This window comes from Desmodus rotundus, chromosome 4, assembly GCF_022682495.2.
Source record: "Desmodus rotundus isolate HL8 chromosome 4, HLdesRot8A.1, whole genome shotgun sequence".
Lineage (NCBI taxonomy): Eukaryota > Metazoa > Chordata > Mammalia > Chiroptera > Phyllostomidae > Desmodus > Desmodus rotundus.
In genome coordinates, this window is record NC_071390.1 from 63,710,373 (window position 1) to 63,724,941 (window position 14,569).

Here is a 14,569-nt window from a genome sequence, read left to right on the forward strand (position 1 = left end):
AGTAGAATGCTCAAGAAGGAAGCCCCATCTGCCCCAAGCTAATGTTCCAGGGCACACGGGAGAGTCCTCACTGCCAAATTCTGCAGCAGCATCATTACACAGACCCTTCTCTTCAACCAGGAGATTCCTGGCATCTGTATCTTCCATCTGAGAAAATAAAGAGTCACTGAAGGAAAGTGGGTGCAAAGTGTTGCGGTGGGGGTCAGAGCCAGGAATAATGCAAAGGTTCCCAAGATAGTGAGAGGACATACATATGAGGTGCCTTTGCCCACTGTAGGTGGCCCATTGTCCCTGCTCAGCTTCCTCTTGTCATGCCCTAAACAGCTTTCCATGCTCCCACCATAGGAAACTTCCCTAGAGGGGCCTTCCAACAACCCTATCCTAGCTCATATATAAGCCAAGGACATTTGCATGGACAGGTACAGGTCCATGGGAACCCCCTTTAGAGATTTCTGTCTGAACAAAGCGAAAGCCGAATAGAAAGCTGTAAGGCTCCAACAGGAACAAGCATGCACCCCCAGGAGGGATGTCAGGACAAATCTTGTGGGAGCTGGACTGGACTTTCCAGCATAGCTCGCCCTCGGCAGGGTTGCTTGGTGATCTCCCTTGCCGTACAGCAAGCAAAACACAGACATGATTAATGTTTTGCCTACAGTTACACAGCAAGCTGGAGACACAGACCTTTGATTCTGCCATCCAGCACACCCTCAACAAGAACACACTTCTGGGATGAGATAATTTCATTAGTATTTGTCCAGCACCCTGCAGTAAAAGGTGATCACCCACTCCTTCCATCCTTTGAAAGGGCTGAGTAATCACCATCTCCCGGTGCCACTTAATCTAAAACATCTGGGTGACTCACCCTCCCTAAGACCTCCCTTCAGACTATTTACTTTGAAAAATGATCCATTTGCATCCATTCAAATGAGCATTCTTAGTTTAAATCTTAAAGAAACTACTTGATTTGGGTTTTTGTGTCTGTGTGTGTTTGTTTGCTGTAGTTATTCTTAAATTAACATATGTATGTAGACAGATAGACTGACAGACAGATGATAGATGGATAATGTATTAGGACACATACATATATTAAGATACACATGATCTTTGCAGGGATCCCCTGGCTCTGCTCCGACATGACAGTATCTAGAAATACACCCCGCTGGCTATTCTAACAGCTCCACACTGGGCGTGACCACATACGTGCAGTCGAGGGAGCTCCTCAGAGTGCCCTGGCCTCCTTAGACTGGCTGATCTTTGCACAGCCTCTGTGTGCCTCAGGACCCTAAACCTACCCTCAAATCTGCTGCCCACCCCAACTTAATTTTTATGCTACCCCAATTTCCTAGCCTTACCCCTCACAACCCCATCTTCCACCAAGAAGCCCAGCTCAGCCCTGCCTTTAAATGATGACAGATAACCAAGACACACCCTGCCCCAGTGCGCTCTCCTTGCTTTATCCTGACACCTCCCAGACCTCACTTTAATGCGCTCTGGGACTGAATAACAAACATTTGCTATGGTAAATCCATTCCTGCTTCCCAGATAACTTCTTTTTAACAATGATAAGCTGCCAGGCAGGCAGATAACAACTGGGATATGCAGTTATTAAGGGCAGATTTTAAAATGACAAAAGGATACATTTTAAAATAAAACGCACTTGAAAATCAGGTTCTCTTTCAACTCAATTACATCCAGGCTTCATGCTCAGAAGCTTCTTATACTGAGAGATTCCAGCTCCCATTAGCTTCAGAGTACTGGAGGAGTGTTGCCATGGCAACGCAGAAGGCCCAGACACCTGAAGCAGGAAGTGGAGAACACTGCCTCCAGCTCTCTCAGGCCCCTGGAGTGGTCAGCATGCCCCCCATCAGCTGCCTAAGATGAGGTAGAGACCCCCATAGCCAATACTCCCACCCACTATGGGGACCTTAGTGTTAGAGCTGATCTGACAGAAGATGACAGGGTAGCAAAGGAGCTGGCAGACAGCCTGACTGTCATTATGGCAGAGGAACACTGAGGACTGAGGGCAAGTACCTTGACAGACAGGAATGCTCACTTCCTCAGGCAGCTATGCTTGACGAGCTCCTTTCCTGTCAGAGTGACTGAGAGGGTGCTGTGTCCTGCTTTCCCTTTTCCAGGTGAGAGTCCCAACACAAGTCAACTTCTTTTCTGGCCATAAACGTCCCAGACTAATGCTGACTGCCCATCCCCAGCCCTCTACCAGGCCTCACAGCTTTGGGTATGCCTAACTGACATCCCTGGCACTCTTGGCACTGTAGGTCACACCCTGGCCCACCAGGGTATCACACCAGTCATCCACCCGATCTATGATGCCACAAACAAACCACTGAGCCCCAAAATGTCATCAAACCATATGCATCACCATTACATCTCAATCAATTATTGAACCTTCCATATTGTTATGACCAAACCATGATGCTACCTTCTGTCACAGGATTGCCTGAGAGTACCCCCTACCCACATCACACACAGACCCTCAGTCTCCCCAGCCTCTCCCTGGGTAAAAGTCCTCCTCCCGTGTTTTAACTGATGACAGTCCCTGAGTGCTCAACAGCTCTCACACCCTCCACCACCCCACACATGCATCCTTCCACCCGGCCCTCCAGCAGCACAGTGAAGAACCCCTCACCTAGATTCTCAGTACCCCTGCATCATGGAGCCCTTTTCTGCCCCCAGCCAGTGCCAGCAGGATCTCCGGCAAGGGTTTACCCTGCTCTGCTGAGAGCTCACTATGCTCTTTGTCTCCTGGGCACTGTCATTAGAAGAAACACCTTTCTCTCAAGTGTATGGAAATGTGAGTGTGACTCTGTGAATGTGTGTGACCACTGTGTGAGTCTGTATCTGAGTGCATGCCAACCAACCAATGCTTTGATGCTACCCTCATTAGACCGAGCCTGTGGCCCCTTCACATCATGAGCGCATCCATCTGTGCCTTCACTCCAGGGATCCCAGCTCTGGGCAATGCCAGCCACCAGTCCTCAATCCTAAGATCCCTCATAAGAGAAGGGAAGTATCATTGGAAAAGCCCCCAGGCTCAGCACTTGCAGGAGTACTAAATGAAATAGCCAAAGCCCACCCTGAGTGATAAAGCCCATGTGCCTCTCTTTTCTCTCCAGTGGGCCCCAGCATTCTCAGCTTCTCACCCTCCTCCTGTGTCTCACTTGTCTGCTCATGGCCTTGTCTCACTCTTGGATCTAGAGAATACTCTCTGGCTATAGCCTCTGACTCCTGCCTCAGCCAGTCACACCTCTCCCTACCATTGGTCTGATTTCAGCCATTCTGGAGAAACACACTGCCCTCCCAGGCTTGCCCAGGACCACAGGGCTGGCCCTCCAGGCCCTACTGTACTCAGAGACTGTATCAGCAGCACTTTGGCACTTTCTGCTTGGAACTCTCTGAGCCTCTTTCCCACCTTACCCCATAAACACCAGCACCATGGCAACATCCGCAGAGACTGGGGGTGGGGGTGGAGCCTTGGAACACAGGGCCTGTGCCACCACAGTGGGAAGGGGGGGAGGTGGGCGCCCTGAGGATTACCTTACGCATGTCTTTGCCAAAGGTCTCACTGTAAGTTGTGCCAAGGATTTCAAACTGGACGTAGGGATTGGAGCTATCCTCCCGAAACTCCATCACCCCTGTGAGGCCCGTGATATGACCCTGCAGAGAAAAGAAAAAATCACTGAGGGTAAGGCAGATATGGACAGGGGAGAGGATGAAAGCCCAAGGCAAGAAAGAAAACAGAAGTGGTCACCAAGAGTGAACAATCAAGGTCTGGGGGAGTAGTGGGCACACTGTAATGAGAAAAGAGTCACTGGCAATCCTAGGGCCTTGGAGCGGGATCAACACTTCCCAGGCCATGATTCACAGGAAAAGTCCCTAAGGCTTGCACCTGCCATTCATGCAGTCAATATGATTAGAGGACCTGCTCTGTGCCACACACTGTGCTAGCTGTGAGATTAAAGAGTGACAGCTTTTGTGCCCTCCCACTGGAGCTTATAGTCTACTCTTGCCCAAGGGGCTTACCTTAGCTTGAGCCAAGCAGAAAGTCAAAGGTGGACAAGAGCCATGTTAGGCACATGGTGGGAGTTGCAAGGCAGCGCAAGCATGAGACCTGGAAGCCAAAACCCAGCTCCTATCCTGGCTTTGCCACCTGCGCCACCTTAGGCAAGTCACCGCTCACCTCCCAGCATCAGCCTAGATTACTTAGATCCACATCACAGATCCTGCAAGGACAGAAGGAGAAACTGTGCACAGAGCATGGTGACAGACACAGGCTGGGTGTAGGGGGTATGCATGACCAGCGCCTCTCTCCAGTGGCTCAGTGGGCTCTGTAAGAGCAGGTGGCAGAGGGGCTGAGCTACCCTGTGGTAAAACCACTTCTTTCTTCAAGACTGGGGGAGGGGGTCTCATCCAGCCTTAATCCCCCACAGTCAGTGAGCTGGGAGAGTCCCAGGGCCTGAGCTAGCCCAACAGGGCACCCAGGTCTGGCTTGGGCTGCAGTAGATTTAAACCAACACCAGAATATGTTCACGACTACTGAAATCACACACAATTTATTGTGACTAAAACTCCTAGCACTGCAGATTTCCTTAAATGTTCTTTTAAAAGCCAATTCAAACTAACACATCTTCTGTGGATTACCCAATTCACTTCAAATCTAGCTGTCTAACTTGGTGTGCTTTAGCATGTCATGGAACACATCACAAATGCAGAATGCTTGCACATGCACATTCACACACACACCCAGATGAACACACCCAATGCATGTACACACACAGAGGCTGAGGTCTTGACTTGATTAGCATACCTACTGCCAACGGAGACAATGTCTCTCATAAACAGTGGCAGACCTGAGCTAGGCAGTTGCTTCCATTTTTTTACTTACAGTAGCCCCCCTCTATCCATAGGGAATATATTCCAAGACCCCCAGTAGATGTCCAAAACCATGGATAGTACCAAACCCTATATATACTATGATTTTCTCCTGTACATACATACCTATGATAAAGTTTAATGTATAAATTAGGCACAGTAAGAGATTAACAACAATAACTAATAATAAAATAGAACACACTGCAAAACAACATACTGCAATAAAAGTTATGTAAATGTGGTCTCTCTCTCTCTCTCTCTCCTGAAATATCTTACTGCACTGCATGCGCCCTTCCCCTTCCTGTGATGACATGAGATGATACAATGCCAATGTGATGAGATGAAGCAGGTACTCAGAATGTGTGCTATTTAAAACTTATGAATTATTTATTTCTGGAATTTTCCATTTAATACTTTCCAATCATGGCTGATCATGGGTAACTGAAACTGCTAAAAGTGAAACTGTGGATAAGGAGGGACTACTGTACTTATTACCTTGGGCAAGTTACTTAACCTCTCCGATGTCCAATCTTCATACATGAAAACAGAGACAATCATAATAACACAGAGACATGAGCCCTAGCTCATTCCTCCCTCAAACACTGGGACAGGAAGAGTGGCAAGGAGAGAGGCTTGGGAGGAGCCTGCCAGATCAACCACAAAAGAGCTCCATTCAGGACACCTGCTGCGGGAGGCAGGGGTGAGGATGGGGTGCGAAGAGGCCTTGGCCCAGGAGGGTTCCCCCTCCCACACACCTTTTTGATCGTGTCTAGCATGGACCTCCCTCCATTCCATGGCTTGGTGGACTTTCGGATGCAGTTGAGGCTTGCCATGCTGTGCCACTTCCGGTCCTCCAGCTTCCTGTGGAAGGCGTTAGCCAGCATCAGAACACTGTCATACAGGTAGAGGTTGGAGATCTGCAAAGACAAAGGTGGTGAAACCTTTTCCACTGGTACATTTCCAGAGAGAGGGGAAGAAACCAGTGGAGGGCTGGGGTGACTCAGGCTGGTAACACTAAGAAGTAGTACCCACTATCTGTGTAACAATCCTCTGCCTTCCAGGTGTGCATTCAAAACCCCAGGCAGGAGCTGAATAGAGTAATACCTAGCCCTGCTTTAGGAACTAGAATTGGGGGTGGATCTGAAGACCAATAGGAGAACCAGGGGGATAATTGCCACAACTGAGTCTTGCATGCAAGTCCTATGGGAGACTGAAGTGGGACATCGTGCTCAGGTAGCATAGGTGGGAGGGAAGGATGGGAAGAAAGCTCAGTCTAGAAGAATTATAGGATAAAAAGTGGAGAGGTTTGTAGAGAAGGCACAGCATTATACAAAGGCATGGCTGTGCAAAGGAATAGGGCCAGGTAGGGCATAGTCTATAGTCCATAGGCCATAGTCAGAATATCCTGTAAAGGAACAAAGGTAAAGATTTTAGGCTTTGTAGGGCTTATAGTCTCCTTGAAACAGCTCAACTCTGCTGTTATAGTGCGTAGCTGCCATAGAAGATACATAAACAAAGGATGTGCCAATAAAATATTATCTGCAAAAAAAAGACAATGGGCCAACCCCTAGTTAAGAAAACAGTTGAAGGTGACTGAAGCAATGGATAGAGTAGGGAGGGAGTGGGATCAAGAGAGAGGCAGGGACTGAGCCACACTGAGCCTCGTCTGCTGTGCTAAGTAGTAACAACATTGGGGACTTTAGGGAGAAGGGCTCCACTGGAGGATCTATGCCAAGAAATCACATTTGTGTCTTAGAAGAACTGCTCTGGTCCCTGGCTGGGCCTGGGGACGAGGGTGGCCTACGTGAGCTGTGGCAACTTGTGGGAATGGAGATTCAGACGCCACAGAGCCTGCTCGCAGTTTCACCACGGCCAGCCAGGGGCGCACTTCTGGGATTTGCAACTATGCACATCTAAGAACGTGCCCTCTGCTTAGCTGTCCACAGTACAGCTGGGCCCTAGAGGAGACCTAGCCATTTCAGAGCTCTTGAGAACAAGTTTGTGAGGGAGAAGCTGGAATAACAGCGAGAAGAGCTGCACCACGGCAGTGGGGTCCAGGGGTGAGCCCTGGCTCACTCCCCTGACCATGATCAGGAGGAGCCCAAACATCAACATCTGCCTTCTCAGGGTCCCAGCAAGGGCCCTCAGTGAGGAGGGGGGCAGCCTTGTTCTCAGGTGTTTCCCCTCAGGATACCCTCTCCTCCCAGCAGCTATTGCACAAACAACCATCAGCCAAAGTGGGTCAAAGGGACAATTTCTGCACTTCTAAGCAGCAAGGTGTCTGCTGAAAATATTTCAGGAAAACAAAATCACCAGATATAAATAGGAGAATATGTTGGGCTCACAGGACTCCTGGGAAGATCAAATAAGATCCTTGGGCTTCAGGAAAAACCACTGCTGCCTCCCAGCCTGACCCCCACCACTCCCCAGAATGTCCCTTGCACTTCCAACACTGCCATACCTTCCTCTCAGCCTGGGATTTCTGTCTTCACACAGACTGGGTACCCCCAAAACAGACAAGAGCTTGTATTAAGGGAACTGTCCTCTGCAACTGAAATCAGAGGCAGGCCAAGGGAGCTGGTGCAGGACATCAAAAACATCTGCTATATCATGCCTGCCCAGACACTCATGCTAACTCTCAAGCAGAGCTGACTGTTTCAGTGGTGTCCCTGTGCCCTGACCATTCCCACAGAGCCCTGGCCTATCTGCTTTCAACCTGTGTACTTGCAGCGGGCATAGGGATGTATGTCACTGAGGCCTGTGTTCCTGGCACCTCTGAATGCTATAGGTGTAAGAAGCAGGTGGAAGATGGACAGGAGATAACTCAGTGGTGGCAGGAGGGTGCCTGAGATGACTGACCCCTGCTGACTTAAACAAGAGCCTCAGGCCAAGGGGAAGCAGGCATGTCAGCACCTGGCAACCTTTCTCAGGGCCCTGCAATACACAGGTGCTTATCTGACAGCAGAGAAAAATGATTCCAGCCACCTGGAATTCACGCTCTGCCCTACAGGGAACACCAGGACAGAGCCATGTCTCCCATCCCTCCATCCCTGGGAGACTATTTCCTCAGGGCAAAAGACTAACCCACTCCCTGCTCTTGTCAGCACACCCCCTCCCAGCTCTCAGGAGCCGCTATCATTGCAAAATTATCTTTGACATGTTGGCCTCCCCTCTGGAATACAAAGCCATAATGGAGATGTTTTCTAAGAGAATGTAAGCCACTTAGAGTTAGCTTGGTTTCATTATTTTAAATTTTTTTCTGAAAGGATAACTCAAAGCTGAGAGTCCTTGATGATGTGAAGGTTTCTCTTCTCAAGACATTCATGGATCTCCCAACCACCCACTCATAGCTGATGCTATTCAACCAGTGGGATGCTCTGACACATCTACACCTACACACGCACTCACACACATGGGTGGCAGCATCCCAGCTGTGGCCCGGACCAGCACCCTGTGGTATTTCCCTTCTTCCCTCCAGTATTTCAATTCACAAGAATTAAGGTATTTAACAAATGTATGAATGCAGAGAGGTCTGCAATGAAAAGGAAAAAATAGGATGTGACTCAGAAAGGCCAAAGGAAGCCCTGAGCCCTCCCATAAGTGTGTCTGCTGGGAAGGGTGAATGCATTTCAGTTCAAGGGAACAGGCTTGAGCAATGCTCTTTCCCAGTCCTGGATAGGCCTTCCCACTGCCCCACATCTATCACCCTGGGCACATTCTGCCATGATCTACTACACACTACCAGTTCATAAGTGCATTTACTCACCAAACTCTGAGTTTCTTAAGCACAGGGGATTTTTTTTCCACTGCTCCAGATATATCTCTCCATATATACATTATCTCTAGAACCCAGCATCCAGCACCACCCAAGGCACATGACTGGTACTTAATGTATGTTTGATGGATAGATGAATGGTGGATGGATGGGAGGATGAATAGATATATGGATGAGTGTGTAGGTAGATGAATGGGTATGTGTGGAAGGGAAGATAGGGAGATGGGGAGATGGATGGATGGACGGATCTCCTGATAAGAAGACACATACTGATCTTGGTTCACAAAGAGAGAAAATATAAAGACAGAAAAAAAAATATATATATATATAACAAGTATATATATCAGGAAAAAAGATTTGCTGACTCCATCTGTGACTTGGGAAGGAACCTCCTTTGTTTAAATAACTATTTGCTTCTCATGTATAGCCTACTCAAAATGTCTTAATCTTTACTTGGAGCTGGTCCAATCTTCTCCACTCACTGCCACCCCTTCTCCTGGTGAGGTGCTGTCTCAGTACTTCCTGCCTCAGACAGAAGCTGACACTCTGCATTGTTCTGAAGCTCCTCCTCTGCTCCTCAACCTCAGTGTCCTAACTTGGGCGACCTGCTGGGTTCACTGCTGGGGATGCAAAGGAAGGAGTTCTACCGTCACAATCTCGTTGTCCAGAGAGGGGACTTTTGGGGAAAAGATCAAGAATGGACAGTAGAAAGGCAGCTTCTATTTGGGGCTCCCTTGGGTCCTGAAAAGTGTAGGAAACATCTTTCCTTGGGGTAGGTAGGTGAAGACTAGAGTCAGGGCTTAGTTATGCCATGCCTTGAACCAAGAGGGGCAGCCTGGAAGGAGAGAGGCTCCCAGCTGCATGGACTCTCCTCACCATTGATCTTGAGGGGTTAACAGCCCAAGTTGGAGCTACTGAGGACAGGGTCAAGGGCAACAGTGGGGAACTGGCTAAAGAAGTCCTTGCCTTTCTCCCTCACATCTCAGGGAAGGCATAGCACAAAGCTCATTTGCAAAGAAAAGACAAGCAGAGCAGATACAGTCATTATTTAAACGCTCATCCCCCTGCAAGTGGGAGCCTGAGGCTCTGGCAAGCCTATCAATACTGCAGCCCAAAAGGGACAAGGACACAAAAAAAGCATTTCAGGTGAGAGTTCTTGAGAAAAAGGGAGAAGCCAAAGTGTTGGGGCCAAGGTTTTGGCATAGGAAAGACCTGGATGTAAAACAAAGGAACTGGAACCAGGTAAGAGATGCCAGAGGGAGTCAAGTCAGAGGCACACAAGAACCAGAACCAGGAGAGGGGCCCAAGGCTCTCCTTGAAGCCTGTGACCTCATTCTAGGTGGGGACATAGCTGGCAGGAACTCAGTTGGTTCGGCTGACCACCCTAGAGATACAAGATCAGTCCAGAAAAAATCTAGCCATTGTTAATATAATGAGAATGGTTTGTGCGACACAGATGTAACCTGGCAGCCAAGGAAGTGGACTGGAATGCACATGTATGAACAATGATGGCTTCACTGTACTGGTCAGTGGGGGCTGTAGATGCCATAGAGTGAGCATGTATGTGTACTGTGTGGCTGTCACATTCAAAAGGACTGGGCAAGTAGAGCACTGAATCTGCATCAAATTTTGCATTAAGCTTGAACATTTCTCTGCAGAAACTATTTGGATGATCAGAAGGCTTTTGGGGATGATGCAATCAGTGCAGTACAAACAAAAGTGTGGCACAAACACTCCAGAGATGGTCAAGAATCTGTTGAAAGTGATCCACGTTCTAGAAGGCCTGCCACAAACAGAACACCTGAGAACGTTGAACGTGTACGGGCTGCAGTCAACAAAGACCAGTGACTGACAGTGCGAGACCTAGAAGCTGATCTGGGAATTCCAAAACGGCTGAGCCTGATATTTTGATGCAAGATCTTGGCATGAAATGTGTTGTGGCAAAATTTGTTCTGCAGCTTCTGCTACCAGAGCAGAAGGAACATTGTGCTGCATTTGTCAATGGCTTGATTCAAACCACTACCAATGAATGAGATTTCCTCAAGAAGGTCAAAACCAGAGATGTCTCATGGGTCTATGGCCCATGGACCAGAGATGAATTATGAGTCCATGCCCAAAGAAGGCACAGCAAAGTCATAGCAGGATCAAGACCATGTTAACTGTATTTTTTTATTGGGAAGGCGTTGTCCCTCCAGGCCAACCAATTAATAAGGAGTACTACTACCTCAATGTTATTTGTCAGTTGAGATGCAATACAACAAAACTGGCCACAGCTATAGGCAATTGGTGATTAGCAGCTTCATCATGAAAAGGTGCCCAACTTATGCATCATGTCTCATGCGGAGTTTTTTGGAAAAACCTCAAATTATCCAGGTGACTCAGCCCCTCTACAGTCCAGATTTGGTGCCCTGTGACTTCTGGCTTTTTCCAAAACTAAAACCACCTTTGAAAGGAAAGAGATTTCAGACCAATGATGAGATTCAGGAAAATACAATGGGGCATCTGATGGCGATTCCACCAAAAGATTTTGCAGAGGATTTTGAACAGTGGAAGAGCCGCTGAGAGAACTGTGTGAGGTCCCAAGGTATCTACTTAGAAGGGGACTGAGGCGTTATTGTCCTATGTACAGTGTGTCTTGTATCTTGTATATTCTTCAGTAAATGTCTCTTATTTTTTATAGTGCGTGGCTGGATACTTTCTGGACGGACTTTGTCATGTAAAGTTCCTCTTTTGCTGTCATACTGTATGACTCTTACTCTACTGTGTGTGCAGCTTAGCCTGGTGGCATGGTAGGATGAGGCAAAGTTTTGGCTTCACCACAACCTAAGTCAGCTCTATTCACTACTGTAACCCCGTCTGGACAGAAGTGCATAGATATAGAATGTGCTCAATAAATAATTACTGAATGAGCAAATTGAATCTCCACTGGCACTCACTTGCTGAGTGCTACTGAACAAGTCAAGACTTGTTCTAGTCTTATGTTGATAATAATAAAATACAATATGTTCAGGGGCCTTGAAGAGGTATCATGGGTGGCCCTGACTTACCCTCTATGAAATACAGATAGCAATGTGTGCCAAGTACTGTCCTAAGCAATTTGCATATGTTTTCAGTTTTGGAGGGACAGAGACAGAAAGAAATGGAAGAGGAAATGAAGGATCCAAGTGGGCTTCTCCATCTGACTTCAATGTGGGTGAGCTGAGAGCCCCTCCAGGATGTCTACAGTCACTGGGGCCCAGCACACATCTGGTGCACACAGCACGGGATCTATTGGGGAACTGAACTTGGATCTGCCAACACTACTCACCCTCTCCCCCAAATCATCTTAGTCCAAAAGTTATTCAAGGGCAAGCAGGGGTCATATCTGACTTTTGCAGGTTGTGGCTCACAAGACTGAGCAAGGATCAGCCCTGAGCATTCTAGTCCCAACACTGCCTAAAATCTGCTAACCTGGACACATGTCCCTGGCCTCCTTCCAACCCCAGATGCAAAGTCACAGCTGCCACAGCCCCTTGCGCCTAAGCAGGGCCCTTTCAGAGCTGCCTTCACTGAGATGCCACATCTCTGTCCCTGGGATGTTCCATAAGAGGTGCCAGTGCAGGATGGCCCAGAGTGGGGGCTTCAATAATACCCTGACCCCACTTCCTGAAAGGGAGGTGGTTTGGTCCACTGCAATCAAAAGCCTGACATTTGCACTGCAGGGCTGGCTCAGCCATGGGAGACTCTAGCACAGACAACACTGCAATGAGACCACCCAGGTGTGCAGGAGAGAGGGGCAGGCAGGCAGGGCATGACTAGAACAAGGGCCAGCTGCCACCCAGCCCTGTAGGAGGCACTGCGTTCTGCACTCTGCCACCTGTTCCCTGTCTCCTGCTCAGGCTTAGATATTTCAATCCCTGGAAGCTTCCTTATTGTTCTCTCTATATGGTCACCTCCCACTACCACAGTATGGTTCAAGTACCCTCATTTCTCCTTAGAGAGATGGTAACGACTAGTGACCTTGCCTACCGGCCTCAGGCTCTGCCCCTCTGCCCAGTACACAATTGTCTTTCTTGGATGCATGACCTGCCCTGACATATCTCCAAAGGCTATACCCTGCCCTTGGCACCCTGGAAGCTGCCCTCATCTCAACTGACCTTCTTCCCTCTCACCTCTTGCCTCAGACACACAGAAATCTGCCCCTGCTTGCCTGGGCCTCTGGGGCTTTGCATATGCCATTCTCTTAACTGGAAAACACTACAACATACTGGCTAATATTCCCAATTTATTTAGAATTTTTGAGAATTAAGAAAGAGAACATCTGTGAAATGTCAACATACGAGCTGGCACTATTCAAATAAGTTCATAATTGATATTTGTGGAGTTAATGAATATTGGATGAATAGTTTTAAACCTGTTCTTAGGAAAGAAAAATACCAAGGTAAAGAGATGTCAAGGTATTTGCAAAGAGGATGCCTTTTAGAATATGAATGATAGAGGGCAGAAGCCATGCTGGGAAAAAGGAAATAAGGAGCTCTAGACCAGTATGTTCCATGTGGAGTTGTCACCTCCAGTCAGAATCTGGGTATGCATTTCCATGATATGTGGAATCATGGAAAGGCTTGGATTTCCAAAGTCATTTACCTATAAAAAAGGTGGGTCCCCAGGAGGGAAATAGGGAAGGTGAAGCCACATCTCTGGAGGCAGAAAAGACAATTCAGTCAAGAGGTCTTGACTGGGCCTTGCAGCTCTTGAGAAATCTAAGTACACCCTCCTGGATAATTAAAGATCAATCACACAAGGCCAACTGAGAACCAGGGATGGAAAAACAGTTTTGATTTTTTTAGTAGAACAGCATCCCCATTTTATCAGTAACTATATTTTATTTAGGAATATACATTGGGTCAGCAGGAGCAAAGGTTACCAATAAGACTGTTAAATTGATCTTCATGAGAAAATAAGGAGAATTCACTTTGGTGTGAAGACCCAGAAGGATAAAATAGAGGGTGGATAAGGAAGCCAGCAAGATGGAGAGAGGGGACTTAGCACATCAGAGGCTGTTTGTACAGCTACAGTGCAAAGCCTACCAGAGATCCCCGACCCCTATGTGTGACTCGGAGACTCGGATTTGTTGTCCTGTTGGAACCAGGAAAGTCATTTATTTCCCATCTGGGTCAGCACTGGGTGGGGTTAAGGCAGCCCCATCAGGGGCTCAGATGATCTGTTTACTTACTATGTTCTCAGAAGCAGGATTAATAAAAATATAAGCCCCCCATGAAATGTGCTGAGCAATTCAGGAGAGCTGTATGCTTCCAATCCTGTCTGGGCTTCAGCACGCTGAGACATGTGCCCACCCCCATCACATTGGAAGGAAGAGGTCCTTGGAGACCTACCTGTAGCTGGCTGGCTGTCCTCCTGGTACTCTGTGCTCTGAGAATTTATGCAATTCAGATTAAGGTGTTCCAGCCTTAACTCATTATACTGTACTCCAGGGGCCCTGAAAACTGTTGGGCATACACATTATCAAGGTAAGAGTCATCGTTGAAGGCAAAGGAAGATGAATAGCAGGGCCACAGTGAGGGCCACATGACCAGCTGCATCTTGCCACCAGACCATTATCTGCCCCACACCAAAGCTGAAACCCTGGGAAATGTTTTCATTAGGAAAGGCTACATTTCCTCTAGGCTTCTAAAAAACCCAGTTTTCTCTTCCCTCTGTCATTAATCAAGCCAAGTAGACTGTTCAGGGAGACCTCAGAGAGGCAACCAGCAGGAACTGAACTCAGACTAGATCCTCAGACAGGCTCTGGTCATCCAGAAAAGTCAGACAGGCAGACAACAGAGGGTCCAGCTGGGAGGACAAGCTGACGCCCAGATGTCACAGGTTGAGAAATCCATCCCCAGGCCAGGCCTCTCTGCCAACCTG

General features: G+C 48.0%; 1 protein-coding gene across 4 annotated transcripts in view; it reads right to left on the bottom strand.

Annotated features, from left to right (window-relative positions):
• The window catches only part of GRID1 (glutamate ionotropic receptor delta type subunit 1), a 725,082-nt gene that overhangs the window by 229,212 nt on the left and 481,301 nt on the right, over positions 1 to 14,569 (bottom strand). For all 4 annotated transcript variants that reach the window (XM_053923340.1, XM_024561244.3, XM_053923339.1 and 1 more), the window contains 2 exons: positions 5,646 to 5,807; positions 3,556 to 3,675 (listed from right to left, as the gene is read on the bottom strand). In XM_053923340.1, coding sequence (XP_053779315.1) covers positions 3,556 to 3,675; positions 5,646 to 5,807 — 282 coding nt within the window. The remainder of the gene's footprint in view (positions 1 to 3,555; positions 3,676 to 5,645; positions 5,808 to 14,569) is intronic.